General features: G+C 36.8%; 1 protein-coding gene across 5 annotated transcripts in view; it reads right to left on the minus strand.

The window, feature by feature from the left end:
* Window positions 1-25,166, minus strand: part of TMEM135 (transmembrane protein 135) — a 273,707-nt gene that overhangs the window by 119,382 nt on the left and 129,159 nt on the right. For 3 of the 5 annotated variants that reach the window (XM_049889599.1, XM_049889597.1, XM_049889601.1), the window contains one exon: window positions 22,042-22,077. The exons of the other annotated variants lie outside the window; for them this stretch is intronic. In XM_049889599.1, the coding sequence (XP_049745556.1) occupies window positions 22,042-22,077 (36 nt within the window). The remainder of the gene's footprint in view (window positions 1-22,041; window positions 22,078-25,166) is intronic. 5 annotated transcript variants of the gene reach the window in all.

The raw sequence follows: 25,166 nt of genomic DNA on the forward strand, positions 1-25,166 counted from the left end.
AATAAAGATCAATTAAAAAAAAAAAAGATCTATTCCCTCCTTGGCGCACTAAACGATATGGCTCCCTCAATGCTCTGAAATTCTTCTTATTTTACTGTATTACTATATTTACTACTTACTTAGATGCAAGTAAGCCCTTAGTTTTACCTAACTTTATTTTTAGTGTAATTGATGCTTTCAAGTTGGGACTGCTATGTTCTAGAATATTTTTAAAGTATCTGAAAAAAATCAAAGCATTTAAATTTCCCATCTGAAAAATGACTTAAGGCAACAATATTTTTATAAGGCCTTAAATCACTTGTGTTTTTACTGTATAATTAACCCCACATATCCAAAACTCAGCAAGTCTACAAATTAAATTATCTAGAATAGTGGTTTAAAAGTTCTGTTTTTTAAGCAATGAAACTCTGTTCAAACAAAATGAAACTTGCGAAAACTATACATAAAACAAATGAATGCAGACAAGTGCTGCCTGGGGTGGGATAATGTGCCCTGGAGCCCTGCTTCTTCTCCCGTACCATATTGCACTCCTATACCACACTACTTTTAGTAGATCCTAAAAGATTCTGTAAAACTCTGAGAATATGTGAAGAAAACACTATCTTGGAAAAAAAAAAAAAAAAAACATTGCCGTCGAGTCGATTCCGACTCATAGTGACCCTACAGAACAGAGTAAAGCTGCCCCACAGAGTTTCCAAGGAGCGCCTGGTGGATTCGAACAGCTGACCTTTTGGTTAGCAGCCTTAGCTACACCAGCAGGGTTTCCCACCATCTTCGTACACAGCCAAAAAAACAAGGTAGAGTAAGCCATGGAGCCCTGGTAGCTCAGTGGTTAAGAGCTCGGCTGCTAATCCAAAGGTCGGCAGTTCGAATTCACCAGCCACTCCTTGGAAATTCTATGGGGCAGTTCTACTCTGTCCAATAGGGTTGAGGGTCGCTATGAGTCACAATCGACTCAATGGCAATGTTTGTTTTTTTAAGAGTAAGCCACTGTACTCTTCCCCTTATCCCTGCCCCCTAGCAAAGAAAGGTTCAGAGATGGCAAAGAGCTCACAACCACTATGCACTGAAATTCCAGTAAAGAATCTCAGGGCTTCTCTCAAAATAAGTCCGTTCTTAGTTTACAGATGATTCTAACAACATAAGTAGTTTTCAGAAACTCATAATGCGAGGAAAAGGGAAGAAGGGGAATGCTAGAGGCATAAAAACAATAACGAAATTATCTCCGCAATGTGAAACAAAAAAGTTCAAAGAGTGATATATTGTTTGCAAAGTTGGCCACAACAATTTCTCCCATCCCTGTATATACACCCCTTGCAATCTGACTATGCCGCTCCATTCCTCCCATCAAGAGATAGTTTCTCTCCCTTCCAGCTAGTCTAATGACTTGATTTGACCAATAAAATGTGGCAAAAACAACACTGTGTAATTTCCAAGCCTAGGCCTCCATACCTACCTCTTGGAACTTTAAGACCACTATGTAAAGAACTCTGAGCTGGACAACCTGAGGATGAGAGACCAGGGAAAGAGAGAAGCCCAGCCAACAACCAGCTCAACATGTGAGTGATACCATCTAAGACCAGGCATGAGTGATCCTGAGAGAGACCACAAGAAAAACTGCCCAGCTAAGTTCAGACCAAATTGCTGACCCACAGAATCTCTAGCAAATAAAACTATTGCTGTTTTAACGTTACTAAGTTTTAAGATAGTTCATTACACAATAGATAACAATAAGTAAGCAAAACCCAAAATTAATAGTCATCTGGCTATCATTTAGTGTGGGACAAAGTGCCCTACCCAATTAGATAGATCCTAAATATACGATTTATGTTATTATATGATATTTCCTATTAATAATGTTGTTCTTGTTAGTTGCTGTCAAGTCGATTCCAACTCATAGTGATCCCATGTGAGCAGAACTGCTCCAATGGGGTTTTCAAAGCTGTGACCTTTCAGAAGCAGATCATCAGGCCCGTTTTGCAAGGCGCCTACGGGGTGGGTTGGATCCACTAACCTTTTGGTTAGTAGTCAAGGGCTTCACTGCTTGCACCACCCAAGGACTCCCTATTAATAATAATTGATATTAATAAAAGATTTGAGTTGTACAGAGGTAATAATTAAGAAAGAGAAATATGTGATACCTTTTAGAAATAATTTAATCTAAGGTAATTTAAAGTATTTTAATGAATCCAAAACTTATGGAAAACTTGGATTTTTGCATTAGTGAATAGCTATGAATTTTATTAGTCTTAGATAAACAATACAATAGAATTATAATAGGTGAAAAAATCCTTTAACACCTATATTTCTTCACACATTCCATCAGTGTTGAATATAAGGTCAATTATGGACACATAAAACAGAACGTATTTTTTAATGACCAATTAAAAATGTGTATTTTGGCCATTAACACATCTTTATGCTATACGTTGTTCAACTCTTTGGCTGAAAAAAGATCTTATAATTAATCAGTTGTTACAGCAGCAGAAATGTTACATAAGTGGTTCATAGCTGCAGTCTTTCCTCCTCATAACATTCCACAGTAATGTGATATAGGAGAAAAAGTTTTAAATATTTAAAATGAGACCATCTAATTAAGTTAATACTCTAATAACTGGCATATATATATACACACACATATATATTGTCTCAAAACTCTATAACAAAAGAAAACGTTCACACACATAAAAAAAAGTTACAGAGCATGATCTAGATAAAACCAAAACCAAACCCTTTGCCCTAGAGTCAATTCTGACTCATAGCGACCTTATAAGACAGAGTACAACTGTCCCACAGGGGTTTCCAAAGGCAGGTGGTAGATTCAAACTGCCCACCTTTTGGTTAGCAGCCAAACTCTTAACCACTACGCCACCAGGGTTTCCAATCAACATAGGTAGGGAGTTTTCCTTAAAAGAAAACTCTCATTGACTTGATTGATATACAGAATAGCCTATAAACTTACCAATAAAGGTCTTCTGGGAATAGAATTTTAGCATACTTACCACTAATCCTGGAGCCCTGATGGTGCAATGGCTAAGTGCTCCACTGCTAACCAAAAGGTCAGAGGTTCAAACCCACCAGCTGCTCCTCAGGAGAAAAGACCTGGTGATCTCCTCCCATAAAGATTACAGCATAGGACATCCTATGGGGCAGTTCTACTCTGTCATATAGGGTCACTATGAGTCATAATGGACTCAGTGGCACTCAACAACAACAACAAACCACTAATCCTGCCACTCACTTCTCTTGTCCATGTGTTCTACCAAGAAAACTATGCTGCATTGCTGCAATAATAAAGAAGGACTGAGTATATGGACGCTTAAATAAAAAGCTGGTTTTCACTGTCAAGGTACTTTGAGAAGATTGCCTGACAACCACAGACGTCCCTAATAGGACTGCATTACGCTGAGGACTCAGCACAGTTTAGGACAAGGGTTCTCATTCTTTCTCTGTTCTCAGAATATTCCAAAATTAAGAAATTAAGACTCAGAACAACACTGAAATCACCAATAATTACAATTACTATGATAACATCCTGAACCCGTCTGTCAGTTTGTTGCACTGTGGGGGCTTGGGTGTTGCTGTGATGCTGGAAGCTATGCCACTGGTATTCAAATACTAGCATGGTCACCCATGGCAGATAGGTTTCAGCTCAGCTTCCAGTCTAAGACAGACTAGGAATAAGGACCCAATGGTCTACTTCTAAAGACCAGTTAATATGAGTACTATTTAAATTTACATACCAATCACTAAGGCCAAAGATGAAGAAATTGGAGATTTTTACCAACTTCTGCAGTCTGAAATTGATCTAACATGCAATCAGGATGCACTGACAATTACTACTGATCGGAATGCGAAAGTTGGAAACGAAGGATTGGTAGTTGGAAAATACAGCCTTGGTGATAGTTACAGTACCCGAGATCCCATGATAGAGTGCTGAGAGACCAACGACTTCTTCATTGCAAATACCTTTATTTACAACATAAACGGCGACTATACACACGGACTCTGTCATATGGAATATACAGGAATCAAATTGATTATGTTTGTGGAAAGAGATGTCAGTAAAGCTTGATATCATCAGTCAGAACAAGGCCAGGGGCCAACCACAGACCAGACCATCAATTGCTCATATGAAAGTTCAAGTTGAAACTAAAGAAAACTAGAATAACTCCATGGAAACCAAAGTATGCCCTTGAGTATATCCCACCTGATTTAGAGACTATCTCAAGCACAGATTTGATGCACTGAACACCAGACCAGTTGTGGAAAGATACCAAGGACATCATACGTGAAGAAAGCAAGAGGTCATTAAAAAGACAGGAAAGAAAGTAAAGACCAAAATGGATGTCAGAACAGACTCTGAAACTTGCCCTTGAACATCAAGTCACTTAAGCAAAAGGAAGAAATGATGAAGTAAAAGAGCTGAACAGAAGATTTCAAAGGGTGCTTAAGAAGACAAAGTATTATAGTGACATGTGCAAAGACTTGGAGATAGAAAGCCAAAAGGGAAGAACACGCTTGGCATTTCTCAAGTTGAAAGAGCTGAAGAAATAATTCAAACCTCAAGTTGCAATACTGAAGGATTCTAGGGGGAAAATATTTTTTTAAATGCTGGAAACATCAAAAGAAGATGGAAGAAATACATAGAGTCACTATACCATTTCAGCAGCATATGATCAGGAACTGAAGGAAGAAGTCCAAGCTGCACTGAAGCCATTGTTGAAAAACAAGGCTCCAGGAACTAATGGAATACCAACTGAGATGTTTCAACAAATGGATGCAGAGCTAGAGGTACTCATTCATCTGTGCCAAGAAATTTGGAAGACAGTTACCTGGCCAACTGACTGGAAGAGATCCATACTTATGCCTATTCCCAAGAAAAGTGAACCAACTGAATGTGGAAATTATTGAACAATATCACAGGCAAGTAAAATTTTGCTGAAGATCATTCAAAAACTGCTGCAGCAGCTTATCAACAGGGAATTGCCAGAAATTTAAGCCAGATTTAGAAGAGGACATGGAACCAGGGATATCATCGTTGATGTCAGATGGATCCTGGCTGAAAGCAGAGAATACCAGAAAGTTGACCTAAGTTTTATTGACTATGCAGAGGCATTTGACTCTGTAAAATCATAACAAATTACAGGTAACATTGAGAAGAAGGGGAATTCCAGAACGCTTAATTGTGTTCATGAGCAGCCTGTACATGGATCAGTAGGCAGTCATTTGAACAGAACAAGGGGATGCTGCATGGCTTAAAGTCATGAAAGCTGTGTGTCAGGGCTGTATCCTTTCACCATGCTTATTCAGTCTGTACACTGAGCAAATAAATCAAGAAGCTGGACTATATGAAAAAGAATAGGGCATCAGGATCGAAGGAAGACTCGTTAACAACCTGTACTATGTAGATAACCTTGCTTGCTCAAAGTGACGAGAACTAGAACCACTTACTGATGAAGTGCTGGATTACACCTCAACATACAGTTAACAAAAATCCTCACAACTGGAACAACAAGCAACAATGTGATAAACGGAGAAAAGATTGAAGTTGTCGAGGATTTTATTTTACTTGGATCAACAGCCACAGAAGCAGCAGTCAAGAAATCATAAACACACACTGAATTGCACAAATCTGCTGTGGAAGACCTCTTTAAAATGTTGAAAAGCAAAGATGTCACCTTGAGGACGAAAGTGCGCCTGACCCAAGCCGTGGTGTTTTCAATTGCCTTATACGCACACTAAAGCTGGACGATGAGGAAGGAAGACCAAAGAAGATTTGACGCCTTTGAATTCTGGTGCGGGGGAAGAATATTGAATATACCATGGACTGCCAAAAGAACGAACAAATCTGTCTTGGAAGACGTACAACCACAATGCTCCTTAGAAGCATACTTTGAACATGTTATCAGGAGGGATCAGTCCCTGGAGAAGGACATCATGCTTGGCAAAGCAGAGGATAGGCAAAAAAGAGGAAGACCCTCAATGAGATGGATTGACATACTGGCTGCAACAATGGGCTCAAGCGTAACAACAATAATGAGTATGGTGCAGGACCAGGCAGTGTCTCATTCTGTTGCACATAGGGTCACTATGAACTGGAACCAACTAGATGGCACCTAACAACAGCACGATCACATAGCCATGTCTCACAGTGCCCATAAAGGATCCACCATTCATTCTTATTCAAATGGTGTCATCTGAAATAATTTAAAACTTTTTTTTTCCTACATTACATCACTATAAATGTTACGGGAAGGAAAGACTGAAGCTGTAGTTCACTTATGCCTACATTCTGCTGCGAAACAGTTGTAAGATCTATTTCAATGTTTTGAATATAGTAGGTATGTTAGCAGTCATAATATGCATCTTTATTAGGTCACTAAAACGTGCGTTCTAGGTTTTAGATGTCCACAATTGACCTCCTGTTCAACATTAAGGGAATACTTATTCCACTCATTTATTCTACAAAATTTACTGAACACCAACTACCATGCTGGGGATGCAACAGAGAATAAAATATATACAGTACCTACTACAGTGAAACCTGTGAGAGTCAGAACTTGACAGGACTGCCTTGTTTCTCCAGATCACACAAGTTTTCCGCCTTTGACAGGGTGTAGTCTTACCACTTTTCTATTACTAGTTTTAGTGGAAAGTATGAGTTTCCTTTCTCTGACAGGTTTCCACCTTACACAGGGTCCAGCTTTCAAAGCTTTTACTATAGTTTGGAAGCTTGAAAGCACTCTTCTGCACAGGGTGTCCGAGCATAATTGGACACTGCTCTAACTGTGCTATCATTCACTCTGGAGGCAAAGTCCTCAAATGGTTCAGAAAATTTTCTTTGGTGCTGGCTTCCCATTACTCTCTAGGTACCCAGGTCACATCACTTTGCATAACTTATTCACCTCAATGTTCTGCCATGCACTGCCATTATAGAAATGTATAGTTGCAGCAACAATAAACTTTATATGCAGGTAGTCCCCAACTTAGGACTTATTCCAAGTTATGACGAACTGCACTTAATGATCACCTGGTTTTTGTTTTCTTCATCTGACCGTTGGTAATACGTATTATATAAACCAAACCAAACTCATTCCCATCGAGTCTATTCCTACACATAGGGACCCTATAAGGTGGAGTAGAACTGCCCCATAGAGTTTCCAAGGAGTGCCTGGTGGATTCAAACTGCCAACCTTGTGGTTAGCAGCCATAGCTCTTAACCACTACGCTACTGGGGTTTCCTAGAGACAATGTTTAAATATATCTCTAAGTTTATATGTGTTTACAACCCTCAAAGACAAATAAAGATAGAATTTATAAAGATACTGATAATAAAAGGCAATAATAATGTTTTTTGGTTTTTTTTAATGAGGTATCCGACTTACGTCAGAAAGGACTTACAACAGAGTCATCAGAATGGAACCCTGTTGTAAGCTGTGGACAACCTGTACTTACTAAAAGCTGGTACAGAACTTCTATGGCACACTGATGGAGAAGCACCAGTTTGGCTCTTAGCAGGCAGAGAGAGGTCTGATTTCTTAGTATGCAGAAACCATTTTACAAATGCCTCATCACGTTAATCAAGCTATCAGAGATAGGTCTAAAACAAAAATTCTGTTGAGGACACACTGCAGCACGATAGTCTATTTTTTAAGAATGGGCTCTTCATTTCAGAGCCTAAAGATCTTGGACATGTTTGCTAACTTTTCTGAGTGTATTTTCTCATATGTAAAATAGGTATAGTGATAAATACTCGTATGATTAAGAAGGTTAAAACCAGGTATTATACATCTGTCTATCCCTTTATAAAGTAGAAGTCTTGATATACAGCAAACACTGAATAGCTAGTAGGGAATGTTACCAGTTAGTACAACTGATCTGCATAAAATCCTTTGTCTTTTTAATAAAATTTGTAGTCCTCTTTCAGTTTTCTACCCAAATTAGCATTCCTTTCCTTGCCAGTAAGTGGGGGTAACTGTAAATACCCCATCCCTCAATTATGAGAGTGACACAATGGATTAAGGAAAAAATATGTAGTTACTGTAAAGAGTCACAATGATTCCCAGGCCAGAATAAAATCTGACTGAAATACAACTGAATATATTGATAAGTCTAAAACAGAACTTTGCCAATTATAGGTGTTAGTCATTCCAGAAAGGGGCAATTGTGGGCAAACAAGGAGTTGCAGATCAAAGGTTGGCAATGCCAGTACAGAAGACAGAATACCATGGCTCAAGAATATATGTCCTGTCTGTTGACAGGTATATTTCTACTGATTTAATAGTGGTGGATTTTCTCAGCTTAACATCACTATATATTCAAACCTTAACTAATGCATCTTGCACTGATTCCATGTTCACCAATAAATATTCTGATTATAATCTGGTTTCTTATTGAGCATATATTCAGAAAGAATATTCATTTTTTAAGAACCTGAGAATGTAGAGTCCTTTGGGCAGTTAAATTTTATATTATATATTTATAAACTACATCTTGGCTCGAGCTGTCTCTGATAGCTTGGTTTTGGTTTAGCTGTTCCCTCTCCCCCTACTCTACTTCCTCCAATGACCTAAGTGACCTTTAAAATGTTTCTAAGACAATGCGGAACAACTTAAGTGACAGATCAGGCCGAAACTACCAAATTCTGCAATGATTCCTGCAGCATCCTCAATTCTACAGGGTTCTTTACCTTCTATGTTCTTTTCCTGATTTTCTTCAATGTCCTTTTTACCCTGTGAATCCCACTAAGTCCATGACAATAGGATGCCAGGAATATAAGGCCAAGGATACAGAACTTCACAACAGCTCTGCTTTTAAACTATTCCATAAACTAGGAATATATGAAAAACATATAGTCGAAATATTCTGCATCTCACTTTGGTGAGCAGCATCTGGGGTCTTAAAAGTTTGCAAATGGCCATCTAAGATGCATCAATTGGTTCCATCCCATTTGGAGCAAAAGAGAATGAAGAATACCAAAGGCACAAGGAAATTATTAGCCCAAGGGATTAAATGTCCACATAAACCAGAGACTCCACCAACCTGAGAGCAGAAGAACTAGATGGTGCCCGGCTACTACCAGTGACTGCCCTGACAGGGAACTCAACAGAGAGTCCTGGATGAAGCGAGAGAAAAGCGTGGAGCAGAACTCAAATTCACGTAAAAAGACCAGACTTAATGGTCTGACATAGGCTGGAGGAACCCCTGAAACTATGGCCCCTGGATGCTCTGTTAACCCAGGACTGAAACCATTCCCAAAGGCCATTCTTGAGATAAAGACTAGACAGGACTATAAAACAAAAAATACTACACGTGAAGAGTGTGCTTCTCAGTTCAATCGGATATGAGACCAAATGAGCAGCTCTTGTCCAGAGGCAGGATGAGAAGGCAGAAAGGGACAGGAACTGGTTGAATGGACACAGGGAACCCAGAGTGGAAAGGGCAAGTGTGCTGTCACACTGTAGGGATTGCAACCGAATGTCACAAAACAATATGTGTATAAGTTTTCATGTGAGAAATTAACTTGAGCTGTAAACTTTCACCTAAAGCACAATAAATATATATAGTCATGCGATGGCAATAAAGAATATATTTATATGAAATAAAATCCAACTTCATTAAAAATTTCATATTCTAAGAGGCAGCATGTTATTCTGGAAAGAACTAAGGCTTTGAAGTTCAAGTTCTAACTGTGTACAACTTTGGGCAAATTAGGTAACTTCTCTGAGCCTCAATTTTATATTTACAAAATGAATGGGGCTAAGAACGCATACCTTGTAGAGCTGTTTTGAGGACATAATAAAACAATATATGTAAAGCATTTAGTGCATTACTTGGCACACAGATGAGGTTTAGTAAACGGTGATGATTATTGCTACTTTAGTTTGGAAAAAATTATGCTTTCAATTAAGTAAACAATATTGCCTTAAGACAAATCATTAAACTGGAAACATGTGGTCCTCAAATCTCAAAAAGACATCTAAGAATCACCTAAAAAATCTACTGAAACTATTTCAGGTACAGCCAAGACCACATCGAATAAGAGAATAAGAGCCATAAGGTAAGAGAGTCACAGCAGAACTTCCAAAGGCAATACTAAAGCAGAATTAGTTTTAACAATCCTAGGTAAAAAAAACTTCATAAGCAAAGTTTATCCTGGGTCCTGCTTTCAGAGCAGTTCCCAATAACACAATGTCCTAAAACAAATAGCCCAAGGCTCCAAACTGAAACATATCTGAGCTGCCAAACCAAAACCAAACCAAACCTATTGCCCTCGAGCTGATTCCAACTCATACTGACCCTATAGGACAGAGTAGAACTGCCTCATAGAGTTTCCAAGGATCACCTGGTGGATATGAACCGCTGAACTTTTGGTCAGCAGCCATAGCACTTAACCCTATGCCACCAGGGTTTCCATCTGAGCTGCTAAACAGTGTCATAGGATCTAAAAAAGTTTCTTCTCTTCCCTCATCCTTTATCCCATTTCCCCAGGATTCTGTTCTGTACTAACCATCGATGCGTTTAATCAGAAAAATGACTGCAAATAGTGGTGGCTAGCTACTACTTAAGGTCCCTGGGCGGCGCAAGTAGTGTGCAATCAGCTGCTAACCTAAAGGCTGGTGGTTCGAACCCACCCAGCAGCTCCATGGAAGAAAGTCCTGGCAAACTGCTTCCATAAAGATTACACCCAAGAAAACCCTGTGGTGCAGTTCTACTCTGTAATACAAGGTGTTGCCATGAGTTGTACTCACCTCCATGGCAATGGGTTTGAGTTTTTTAGTTTGTTTGCTTGAGCTACTATTTGAGTAGCTATCCTGCCTTATCACACGCAGCCTAGATAAACTGCATGTCTTACTGATTTTAGGCCAGGGAGAGAGATGATTTTGATTAACCTTATTTTTAGGTAGGCTATCCTTATCAAGAGGAGCCCTGGTGGTGTAGTGGTTAAGTGCTCAGCTGCTAGCCAAAAGGTCAGGGGTTCAAACCCATCAGCCACTCACTCTGTGGGAGAAAGATGTGGCAGTCTGCCTCTATAACAATTACAGCCTTGGAAACTCTATGAGGTAGCTCTACTCTGTCCTGTAGGGTCACTATGAGTCGGAATCAACTCAGCAGCAACAGGTTTGTATGTGTGTGTTTTGGTATTCTTATCAACGCAGCTTCTAGAAACCATACTAAAATAAAATACATATTAAAATAAAGAATCCAGGCAAGGAGATAACTGCAATATTTTAAATAATCTACTGCAATTAAAAATGTATATACAAGATTTACGTAGTAAAACCAAAAATAAGATGACTAAAATAATGGTTCCTATTATAATAGTTTTAAAACTACTAGTATTCTGACAAAATATCTTTGAATATTAAACTTGTGTAGACTAAACGTCTTATTCCAGCTAACTCCTCTAAGTGTATATAATAAATATTCTTAACCAAAACCAAACCAAACCCAGTACCGTCGAGCCAATTCCAGCTCATGGCGACCCTATATAACAGAGTAGCACTGCCCCATAGGGTATCCAAGGCTGTAAATCTTTATGGACGCTGACTGCCACATCTTTCTCCCACAGAGTGGCTGGTGGGTTTGAACCACCGGCCTTTTGGTTAGCAGCCAACTGCTTTTAACAACTGCACCACCAGGGCCCCTCAAATATTCTTAAACTAACATCAAATGTTAATATTCTTAACAGATGTTTCTGATTAGCCTCTTACCAATACTGCCACAGGCCATATAACAGACACTTTACAGAACTTTCGATTCATTTTCAGGTTTGTTTTTACACTGTTTTCTTGAACAAATCGTCTTGGAACAATTATGGAAACAATTTGATATAGGAGGAAACTAAACACAACATTTAAAAATTTCTAAATGAGTTACATGTACCATCGTTTGCCTTTCTATAGTCCTGGACTAATTTGAGATTAATTATAACAGATTTTCCCAATCCTCAATTTTTGTCAACCTATATAAAGACGTGTACTACCAGCATTAAAAAACTGAATACTAAATCCCAGCATTTCACAAATTACCACATATTAATCTCAGATGTAGTTTCTGAAATTTTGCCAACAATCTGAAACAGAGTATGGTTTTTCAAACCATATGCACATCATTTTCTCACTTTATGAAATTTAATACAAAACATTGTTCCAATAAAAGCATTATAAAATGAATCATATTTTAAATGACTAGAGCAGTGGTCCACAACCAATAGTGCAAACATAACTAACTAGATAGACCTAGATATAAGGAAAACAAAGAAGATTTATTCCAATTAGTAAGAACGTGAATCTCCATGTTCAAACCTACCTTGGGAGGACAAAGCGTCACCAAGGCATGCACTGTTTCTCCCATTTCCCTATCCTTAAGCCCAGCAGCATGGCGGGCAACAGTGAGGGGCAGAGCATGTGGTAAGGGCTCAGGACAAGGTTGTTGTTAGGTGCCAATGAGTTAGGTGCTGTCCAACTCACAGTGACCTCATGTATAAAAGAGCGAAATATTGCCCGTTCCTGCACCACCCTCACAATACTGGGTATGTTTGACCCTACTGTTGTAGCCACTCTGTCAATTCATCTCGTTAAAGGTCTTCCTCTTTTCGCTGACCCTGTACTTCACCAAATATGTTATCCTTCTCCAGGGATTGATCCCTCTGGATAACATATCCAGAGTAAGCAAGATAAAGTCCTGCCATCCTCACTTCTAGGGAGTTTTCTGGCTGTACTTCCTCCAAGGCAAGGAGCAAGGACAAAATCTAACTTAAATTATTAAGTTCAGCTAATTTTAATTTTAGATTTGAAAAGAAATAGTAAAGCATAACTTGTCCATGTCCACCACTCGCCCATTCTTCTTCCACTTCTCGCCATGCTCTGCACCACTCCCCTCCCACTGAAAAACCACAAAGAGGCATGTGAGAAACAAGAAAAATAACTGACTCACAATTTCCTAACTATATTGCATTTTAAAGACAGGAAAGTTACTTGGGAGACACTGCACAGTTGCAAATAATAAAACACTTAGAGATCACATCCCTCTGTGTATAAAATATAGTTCAATTTTACAATGCAGAAATGACCCCTGAGCATGCAAGATTGCATCTTAACCATCTGTGTCTCTAAGGCCTAGAACATTCTTTAATACATTTAGGTACATCACAAATGTTAATTGACATATTTTTGAAAAATTGGCTATAACATAGCTTGCTGTGTCAAACTTTCAGAAAATATCCAAGTTTCACATAAACTGTGGTGTTAAATTATGTCTGTCTATGCTATCCATTGATGTCTAGATTACTACAAGCATCTTCTATCCCATTTCTTAATATTCAGTTCTCCTGATCCATAGTAAACTAATAACAGACATGTCTTCTTAACATACCACTTTCATCACACCATTCCTACTCAAATACCTATAGTACTATCTTACTGGCAATTAAAAATCCACAGCCACCACTCCATCAAATAATCTTACACCTGTCCAATGTCACCTCATATTACTCCTTAAAACAACCCTATATTTCAATCACGCTTCCATGTCTTACATACAACTATTTTCATACCTCTATTTTTTTTTTCTATTTTTTTCCATCTATGTAACTTCTCATTTCTTCCCTGAAGCTAATGGCCACTACTTCTTTCAGCAAAGTATATAGATGACATAGTCTCTGACGTTACAAGGTTATGGGGAGCTCCACAGGGAAAACTAGCAAAAATGATTTCAATTACAGAATCATTAGCATTAAACAATAAAGTACTGATTACAAACACAATAGAAGTTCATAGAATGGACAGTCAGGTGTCTGAGGGGGTTTCATAGAGAATGTAGAACAGAATAGACTGAATTTAGAAAAAAGGGCCTCAAAAGGGCATTTTAGACAGAAGAAATAATATGAACAAAGACTAGTAATAGGAACAAGTATTATACAGCATATAACTGTTTGAATGGAACAAAAGGTACTTTGTAAAGAAGCAGTAGAAAAAAGTTGAACAGACCAAAAAAAGGATTAAATTATGGGTGGCCTCGAATACCAGGAAAAAGGTCTTGAATTTGACAGATCATCTGTACAAGTATTAAACCCATTCATTCATTCACTGAGCAAAGATTAACTAATTCCACTATGGATTCATAACAGACTTTCAGAAAGAGGCATTTTCGCCAAATACAAAATGTATTAACCTTTGAAACTTTTTCTTGAGCCCTCTTACTTATAATGGAATTTTACTTTAATCCTCAATATAACCTGTAGTGACCAAAAGAGTACAAAGGTCTCGAACTGGGTAACAGCAGAGAAGCTGGAGAGAAAGGGATAATTCTAAAATTATTTTGAGTGATTACAAGAACCTAGAAAAGGCTGGGTAGAAGAGAAAGGATACAAGCAAAAATATTTCACTTGAAGAGATAGTATAACATAAAAAATAGTTGAGATTAAATCTGGAGTCGTTCTACCTACACATGATTATTAGGAGATAATCCTCCATAGGTCTCTCACGTTTCTGATGTCTTACAAGTGAGAAACTTGTTGCCTTTTGTTCCAGACTATCTTTCAAGGATGTTTACTATAGTGAACAACCTTGGAAGATACAGGTTCTTATCCTGCCCACACTTACTGCCCATTATAAAACATCTGAGTTCCCCAAACTCGGGTTTCCTTTCCCATAATGCAATCTACTATGTTAGCAGGTGTCACCTGGCCCTCTTCACCTCACTCTGAGAATGGGACTCAGGAGTCATCTCAAGAAAATGATAATACTCTGTCTACTCCTACTTCTATGAGTAATAAAGTCTTTTGTCTCTGACCAGAGCCTGATGTCTTCTGCCACCATTCATGAAACTGGCAGGCTAACTCGTTAGCTTGCAAATAGGGTGAAATCTCAGACCCTTTACACTTCCTGACAATGATCCCATTTACCAAGAGTGTGACCATGTGAAATTTAATTACTTTCAAGTCACAGTGTGGTGCAGTTGATTACTTTTGTGTGGTCTTTCTAGCCAAGGTCTTATAACTCCCACCCAGGTGATTCAGCAGGACTACATAATAGAGCATTGTGGCCTACCAAGGGGATTGGCCGCTTCTGCCTTCAAGGACAGCCAATTCTATAACATAGAGGAGGATCCTACCACCACCAAGAAAGAACAGTAAGGAGCAGAGAGCGCATCCTTTGGACCTGGGATCCCTGTGCTGAGAAGCTCCTTGAAGTGAGAGAGACAGACAGAAAGCTGTATCCCTGAAAACAGTGAGAAGTGGAAGCAGGAGACACCTGATAGCAGGAGTCAGCGTGATGGGTTTCCTGGCCCTTGGAGACTGAAAACTGAGTGCCTCTAGGAAGAGGCCAAGGGCCAGGGAGAGGCATACCTGTGAACACAGCTGGAGAGAGGTTGTCCTGATGGAAGAACTGTATCCTGAGTACTCCTGAGCCTGAACTGTAACTATTACTTCCCTAATAAAACCTATAATTGTGAGTATGGTCTGTGAGTTGTGTGTGGACATTTCAATGAATTATCAAACCTAGTAGTGAATGCTGTGGAAGGGATGGTTCATGTCAGAATTGGTAAAAATGGCAGAGAAAGGAGGTATGTCTGACCTCCACCTCATTTGAATAAGCCTTGGGCTGTTGACCTTGGTTCTCCTTTCCCCTTGTGGGATTGGAGGACCCAGACACCATCTCCACACCATTTTTACAGTTTCTTGTAAAATGAAAATAACAATAGAATCTACTCCATAGGTTGTTATAAATATTATATTCTAAATATTATAATGTTATAAATATTAAGTTAGATGAAAAATCCATATAAATAGTACAGTGCCTGACAACAAAGGTTAATCATTACATTTACATGTAATATGTTATACACATATACCTGCATAATGTAAAATATGAAAGTATATTTTATAAACACACACATACAGCTTGCCACTTGCACTTATAGAGGTTAATAAAAATGTAAACTACTAAAGTAGTGATGACAGAAAGTTTTACAGAATTTTCTTTAAGATAAAAAGCAAAAGTGTGCACATACATATGTACATGTCTGTGTTTGTGCATTTAAAGCTACTATGTCTGAGGAAATATAATCATATAACAGATTTCATTCTAGAACTATGCATGTGAAATGGTTCTTTAATGGACATTAAAATAAAGTTCCTGGATGCTTAATACAGATTCAGTATTGATGTATTCTCGCAAACTAAGAGAGATTTTTCAATCTACTCATTATGTATATAATTTTTGCAAGTATCAGTTTTCTGAGGCTATGGGAGGAAAAAAGAGGCATGTTAAACATGAACCTAAATTGCTTCTCACATTTCTGAAAATGGAGCTTTCATAATGTACAGCTGACATTAGCTGTCATCATATGATAAAACTAACTCTTCCAAGCAGCAGCTATCTTAACAATGACCTTAACAATTACCGTGTTATATTCACGGAGTGCATCAGGAAAGACACATAATCACAAGATTACAGAAGAGTAGAAGCTCAGGAACACTTTGTGCTGAATGAAAACTTGAAGTTTGTGAAATTTAAACTGCATCTACTGAAGATCCTAGTTAAAACCTCAGTAGTATGGCAGCAGATACTAAACAGACTTATTACATTTTCTTACAGAAGCAGTTTATTTTCAATACAAAATATTAATGGAGCATGAAGGGTATAAAAAGCATACTTTTAATAAAAATTTTGTCACATTAAAATTTAAGACATAAAAAATTTTGGATATTTTAAATCTTCCTTCTTCAAGACAACATGATGTAGCAGAAGCAAAAGCCTCCAGGATTCAAATCTTGAATTTGTAATTCCTAGAAATGTGATCTTGGGAAAGTTATTTAACTTCTCTGTACCTCAGTTTTCACAAGTGCAAATAGCAGAATTTTTTTTTCTGAAATTGAAATGATATATAATAACAGTGCTACTACATGTTAGCTTCCTTCCCTTCCTGAAAACTGAAAGAAAGGAATCAAAAAATAATGTATACATACACTGAAAAATAAATCATTATATAACTTTAATAATCTTGAATCCTAAGATTCCAAAAGCCTAACAAGATAATTCAAATATCGAATTAGGTTACTTTCCAAATAATAAGATTTTTGATGTATTTAAACACAGAAGCCCTGTGAATGCTCATATCCATTACAAATATTTAGATGCATAACCTATTTTCTGCTAAAAATAGAAATTAACTATTTTATTATCCCATAAGTAGAAAATATCATTTCTTTAAAACAATAATTACTGATCAAGAATTACTAATGTTTACAAATTTTAATGAGGGCTTTTTAATAATTACTAATAAGACTTAGAGAAAGAAGCAAGTTATCCTGAGGATTAAAGTCCAATTCCATTATCAGTAAAGAAAAAATCTGAGAAAAAGATTCAAGGCTTAATAATGGCAAATTTCTACCATGGCTTTACAAAACCAAGTTCTTTTTTTCCTCTTCTCATTCACTCAGGCCTATTCCCGTTTTCCTCAAATGTCTCAACTAGAAATCTGTCCTATCTCATGCCCTACAAGCTCAGTAATTTTTCGGTACTATTACTGTGTGTTTAGTTGAGTAAATTATTGTTCATTCAAGTTCATAGTCAGCAGTACCAAAGTGCATGCGTGTACATAAAACGGCTCTGAGTAGAGGTCACAGCTTTCTGTGTTTATAGCTTCCCCACACAATTAATCTTGCAGCTGCACTTGATTACTTTCTAACATGAATGTACTGTCTCAGAGAGGTCAATACAAGGAGGTTTCCATTCTCTTGACACCCCCTCTAACCTACCCTATTCAGAACATTAAACCACTTGTAATAGCATTGTACACACATTTCCCAGTGTCTAGACTCTCTAAGAAAGTTCTCTATCCTCGGTGTTGCATTCTTTAGACTACAAAACGTAGTCTGAGCATGTCCTCTTCTTTATGAATAGCTTTTTGAAAAAACAATTAAAAGTTCATTATTAAGCAACAGTCCAAATTTCCAATGATGATGTCATATCATTTCAATAAAAACAGAGCTGAAAGAATAAGGATAATGATTACAAGCCTAGGATTCATCGAGGTTAAATTCTTCTCCCTCTAAATATAAATTAATAATTTGACTTCACTAAAACAGAGAAAAAAAATCACTGGAGAAACATGCTGAGACAGTTTAGATATATTACTTTTAATATGCCTACAAACCATGACAAAAGGTCTTTCATACCACAATTATATTAATATACCAAAGAAATGGATGAATATAAGTAAAGTGATACATACATTTGAAATCATTCAAGTACTGAGTTATAAATGAATTTTCCCAAAAGGGAGTTTCTATAGTATTTCACAATTTTTTTCCAAATACAGAAAAAAAAAATTCATCATGGCTTGTATAAACTCTTGTTCCTATGCAAAAAAAAAAAAAAAAAAATGCCGAGAGAAAAGCATTACATTATAAAGGAAGGCCGTTAAAATGAAAAAATATACGTGTGTACATTAAAAATAAAAGCTGCCATGGAGTAGATTCTGACTCATGGAGACCCCAAGTGTGTCAGAGTATAACTGTGCTCCATAGGGCTTTCAAAGGCTGTTTTTCGGAAGTAGATTTCCAAGCCTTTCTTCTGAGGTGCCTTAGGCTGTACTAGAACTGCCAACCTTTTGGTTAGAACCTGAGCGTGTTAGCCATTTGTGCCACCCAGGAACTAACTGCACATTGGTAAGACATGACTAATTGCAGAGAAAAGCTTGTTTCTATGATCAAAAAGCAATCGCTTAAAAACATTTTTACATTTAAAAAACAAATCAATAAAAAATCTAGAACTTTAAGTTTATAAAGCAAATAATAACATTTTCATGCCTACGTCACCACTTTTGTTTTCAAATACAGCATGATTATACATGATCCCCATTTAGTGGCAATGTCCTTACCGAGTATTGTTAAGTTCGGTATCTGTAAAAATTACCATAAACCTTCCATTCTATTGGTATAGGCTTTTAGTGGAAACTTAATCTGCTAGGAGAAGAAAACTACACAGGCTAGACAGATTTTAACAACTGCTAACTAATGTTCTTGGGCTCAATAAAATAACATAGTTTTAAGGACTTCTAACACTGTTATTAACCTCAAAAACTGACTTTTGTATTGTGGGATTGTAGATTAAGAAAAAACACTACCATAAAAGATTTTGTTTAAAAGATCCACAATGCTACTATTCAAAATCTACCTAATTAAAAAAAAAGCTTTGGAAATGCCAAAACAATTTATAACAATCAATCGATTATAAATATCAATTGCTTTTTTCTTGAAAAATTTTTTGACAATTTTAGTTTGAATTAGCAGAATCTAATTTAAACCAAGAGACATGCTGATTTAAAGTGGTATAGAATACATCGATTTAAAAACGTTTAGCATCTATGAAAATTTTCTTAACATGGTTGAACATTTAGTGCTTTTTATGGCTATCTTAATTCTATAGTTACACTGGCATCATGCAAAAATATCCATATAAGGGAAAACTAGACATTTTATCACAGGACCATCCTAAGATTTTATTTTTCCTCTTCCTGAACATTAAGTAAACCACTCCTACTTTATTACAAACTAACCAACAGGTTTACTTTATCAAAACCTTTCTTCTAAAACATGGATAATAAATGTAACCATTTAAGTCTTTTATTATCCCTGACGGCAATAGGATATTCAAGTAGTATAAATTCCCCTTTATAAAGACAAGTAAAGACAAATTGGGTATACTTATTGGGTGAAATTGCTAAGAAAAAAAACACATCTTTACCATCTCCACAAAATGGAAATCAAAGTCTTAATTTGAATGTTCTTCCCAGATTGTGAACCTTTGGTCAAGCAAAACGGGATGCTGGCTAAAGAAAGACAAAAGTTGAGAAAATAAAGTATATTCAAAGGTGATTCTGTTTTAAAATAATCATAATGACTTACATTAATGACCCCCCATTAAATGTAAATCTTAGTGAATGGCTAGAATTTACTTCTATTTTTGTTCCCAATGACTTGTCTTTAATTAAAGAGCTTTCCTATTTCCTGAATATTAGCCATCCATGATTTTAGGTACTGTTATGATTGATCCTATAGGGAATCGTATTTTAAAAAAATGAGTAGTAGCAAGAACTCTAAGACTAAAAAAAAAACACTTGGAAATGTCCATGTTAATTTCCTTTATATTGAACACCTGTACTTGCCCAAGGTCTTAGACTGAAAAAGCTAATATGTTATTTGCTCTACCATGGCAATAAAAAGCAGAATCTCTAGAAATATATTTATAGACTTACCAAAAGATGACTAGTAAAGAATTAAATTTATATATCCTACAGTAATACAGTAACATGTCCCAATGTTTGATCAGCATCAGTTCACTTCTTTGTGTCACTCCTTATGAATCACATCTCAATTAGAGTTGGTTAGTTTTTTGTTTTGTTTTGTTTTTTTAAAGTATTTAAGACCTTTCCAAATTCTGGCCTAAATCTTTAAACCTTACCACCTTTAGTACTCTCCTACACAACCTTCAGTAAAATGGATTTACTAACGCCCGCAAACCTCTTGTTTTCTTAATATTCCAATTTGCTCCAAAATACTGGGAAAACTATGAGGTTTAGAATTAAAATACAGCTGGATCCAAATTCTCATTTTATTATTTACTATTATATGGCCCTCAGCAAATTATCTCAGTACTCTCAGGCCCAGTTTCTCTATCTGTAAAATTAGAAGAAATAAAATATGCCTCCCAGGATAGAGTTGCTTCACTGGGATCTCTTCCTCTTCAAATCTAAGGGTTTCCAAAGTTTCCACCACCCCCACTCCCCATGTTAGGTCTAAAAATGAAAACCAAACCCAATGCAGTGGAGTCGATTCCAACTCATAGCGACCCTATAGGACAGAACCACCCCTTAGGGTCTCCAAGGAGCACCTGGCAGATTCTAACTGCAGACACTTTGGTTAGTAGCATTTGGCCACTATGCCACCAGGGTTTCCTTAGATCTAAAAGAGGTACCGTAATAGAAATGTATAATGAAGTGAATTAAAAATGGATTCTGAGAGGGAATTAATTTGTGCATTGTTAACTGTGTTCCAAATCAATAAAAATAAATAGAATGTCAATTTCCTTCTCTGATAACTTACAAATAAAACCTTTTCATTCTAATTAGCACTGTGTGTGTGTGTGTGTGCGTGTGCGCGTGTGTGTGTTGCTATTGTTGTTGTTGTTAGGTGCTGTCAAGTAAGTTCCAACTCATAGTGACCCTATGTACAACAGAACCGAACACTGCCCAGTCCTGCCCCATCCTCACAATCGTTGCTATGCTTGAGTCCAGCCACTGTGTCGATCCATCTCATTGAGGGTCTATCCCCTCTGATAAACGGTTTTGCAAGAAATACTTCCAATTATTAAATGTGGATTTGCAGGGAATACTTCAAATTATTAAATATCAAATTAAAATTTAAGCTCATGCCAACCTACAGCCCCAAGTGACATTATTTTGCCAAGCCACAAATAAAGCCTCACTGATCACACAAAAATCATGAAAATAATGAAAAATTACTATTTTAATAGAACTAGCACGTGCCACCATAAAGAAATCGGTATCTCATGAACAGCAGAAATTTAGCACATAGCACTTGGTAACTCAGAAATAGCTCTATGCCTACTGTCATAATACAGGTTGGAGCCCTGGTGGCTCAATGGTTAAGGGCTTGCCTGCTAACCAAAAGGTCAGCAGTTCAAATCTACCAACCACTCCTTGGAAACCCTATGAGGCAGTTCTACTCTGTCCTTTAGGGTTGCTATGAGTCGGAACCAACTCAATGGCACATAACAACGACAATATTTACAGGTTACCAATTTCTTTCTAGATTAGATATTCAAGTGCTTATGAATGAAGTGTTTTCTGTTTTATGAAACAACACAAAGAATTCAATGTATTTTTTTCCTTTTATACTACTTAAACTATTCTATATGACAGTCTGAAATGTTTTACCCTTTATGTTGCAACTCTGATACATGCAATTGGAATTTCTTTCATTAAATCAAAAAAATAAGTACTCACGCAACTATTGCACCTTCTGTTTATATCAGGAAGCTCCTAGAAAGTACAGAAATATTTGATTCTGTTTGTCTGAAGTTAAAAATAGCCTAAACCTAAAAAATACTTTACTTCCTTTCTTTTGGCACTATAAATAATTTCTGCTCATTTTTTTTTAACTTGGAGAAACATGTTTTACCAGCTTTCCCTCAACTCTCTAAATTTTTAGTTAATAAACACCAATATTTAAATGTATTTAAAACATCTATGCTTAAAGCAATTTTAATTCCTTTTGAATAATAATGTTTTTTAATTGTTAATATTTTTTAAAATATACACTAAACATTTCATAAAAATATACACTAAACTATCCCACTTGTAGATTTATATACTGAAGTCTGAAAGTTCAGGTTTTCATGAAAATTTCACCCAATCTGGGTTTTGTCTTATCAGAAAGTCAGGAAATATTGAACAAATGGCTAAATTGTGCACAATAATATTTGGGGTCTACTTCCTGAAAACTCAGAAAAGTTCTTCCTGTAAAATCTAGCCTCAACTTCAGGTTTCCCCCCCATCACCAAATTCCATGAAATAATGGTTCCAACTGTGCACAGGAGAAAAAGAAAACATTCTAACTGCCAGACATGAAAGCCTGATACAGTCATATTACAACAATTTTAGGTAAGAAAGACTGGCATATCCTAAAATAATCAAACCTACAAAGAGGATTCTTGTGACTCCACTGTTTTTATTTCCTCAGTATCTGTGCCAAGCTAGGTTAACTACAGTGAAAATAAAAGGATGTCTGCTAAATGATAATTAAATTTTAATAACCTCCATTTTAACCCAGTGTACTTCGAACTCTCATTGGAGTTGATGACAGGTAGCTGTGAACAAATGTGTTCCTCTTTCAGCATTGTAGTATCTACAATGTATAACAAGTCACATGTGATGTGGTATTGGTTTTAGAAGATTAATGGGTTCCTTGGCAATTTTCTTGATACTGAGTCCTAATTTTAGCTCTTGGATAACAGCGTAAATAGATGAATTAAATCTTCTTGCTAAAGTGATACATGTATATGTTATTTAATGAATGCTGGACCAGTCTCAACCAGTCCAAAAGAATGGTTGGTAGTGGTAGCCAGGTACCATCTAGTTCTTCTGGTCTCAAGGGAGATGAGGCCATGGTTCATGGAGACAGTCCTGTAGACTAGTTTCTTCTTTGAATCTTTGGTTTCCTTCTTTCTCTTTCACTCCAGATGAGTAAAGATCAATAGCTATATCTTAGATGACCACTAGCAAGCTTTTAGGACCCCTGACACTACTCACCAAACTAGGATGTTGAACACAATCTTTATGAACTAGATTATGCCAATTGACCAAGATGTCCCACGAGACTAGGGTCCTAATCCTTCGAACCCAGGAAACTAATGCCACAAGGTGTTTGGTTATGTCTAAGAAGTATCCGTAACTGTGCCCCTATGTGCTTTTTCATATATGTATGAATATATGTGCATATAGTCACATACATGCAAATACATATGCATACATCTATATATACACATATATTCTCACATATACACACCTATACGCATATATATCTACATACATACTTTGAACACATATAACCACACATATATTTTTTGGTTGTTGTTGCTGTTATTTCAAAATCATATATGCCATAAAAAAAATCACCAAAAGGTTCTTTTCTCTTGCGTACATTTTAATGACATCATTTACGTTCATCAAGCTGTGCACACTTCACCCTCATTTGATGTTACCTTTCCCATCACTAAAAATAACAAGCGTCTACTATCTAGAGAATGAATTCTTCTCTCCCCACACCCCCAGTTCCTGGTAACCACTAATGAACACTAGTTTTTGTATATTCGCCTGTTCATATTATTCATAAAAGTAAGAACACGCAATTATTCGTTTTTTTGTGACTGACTTATTTCACTCAATATAATGCCCTTCAGGTTTATCCATGTTCGAAGATGTTTCAGAAACTCATTTTTCCTTATTGCTGAGTAGTGTAATAGAAGAGAATTTTAAGTCTTTGTCCACCAAAGGGTTACAGAGATTCTTCTTTAAAAATCTGCCTAACAATATATAGTTAGCAGGACTATACTATCCCAGAGCTTCGGCACATTCAAACTTCCACCACAGCTGCCGGTTGTCACGCAGCAGGATTGTGTTGCTGTTGAGGATCTGTGCAAGAAATAGCAGCTCTCCCAGCACTTCACTCAACAAAGGTCTACATTTACCAATCTTTTTTTTTTTTTTAACTTGAGCAGAAAAAACGTTGCCTTTTGTGTGAAGCCATCATTCTCTTTTCATTAAATGTAATGGAAGTAAAAATCATTAAAAGGCTTAAAATTAACACAACAGTATGTTCTTTTCGAAGTGTTTGGCTGATTCAAAACAGATATTTTACAGAGATTTTAAAGAACAGGCATGAATGTTGTGATTTGAACACTACTATATTAACCTTTCCTGCCAGTAAGTGAAAAACAAGACTAGGTCTTACCACAAAAATCTTTTATCATATTCCACAGCAATACTTCAGTACACACAAATTAAACAGACGCTTATTGAACAATAAAAGTGAATACTGAAATAACACAGAGAAGTCTTCTAAAACACCAAGAAACTTTACTGTTGTTTCCCTTTCTCAGTTTTTCAGTGGAATCTCTGACTATACCCTATATTTTCTGTAGGCTCTCAATCAAAGTAAAAAAATCAGAAGAATAACTCAGAAAACCTAAAAAGCAGTTTGAACTCAAGAAGAAGGTGAAAACAGTAATATTTTTTCCAACCTATTAAAAAAGGCCAAAGACTAACGTGCTGTTGTTGGCAAATGTGGGAGGAAAAGAACATTCTCACAGTATATACCAGGATGTAAACTAGTCCTAACTTTTCAGAAGGCAATTTGGACAGTGGTTAAGAGCTTGTCTGCTAGCCAAAAAGTCAGCAGTTTGAATCCACCAGCCGCTCCCTGGAAACCCTAAGGGGCAGTTCTACTCTGTCCTATAGCGTCGCTATGAGTCAGAATTGACTCGACAGCAAGGGATTTGGGGTTTTTTTTGTTACTGATATATTAAATTTACACAGCCTTTGACCCAGCAATTATTCCTCCAGAAATTTAC

The sequence above is a fragment of the Elephas maximus genome, chromosome 7 (assembly GCF_024166365.1).
Source record: "Elephas maximus indicus isolate mEleMax1 chromosome 7, mEleMax1 primary haplotype, whole genome shotgun sequence".
NCBI classification, from domain to species: Eukaryota; Metazoa; Chordata; class Mammalia; order Proboscidea; family Elephantidae; genus Elephas; species Elephas maximus.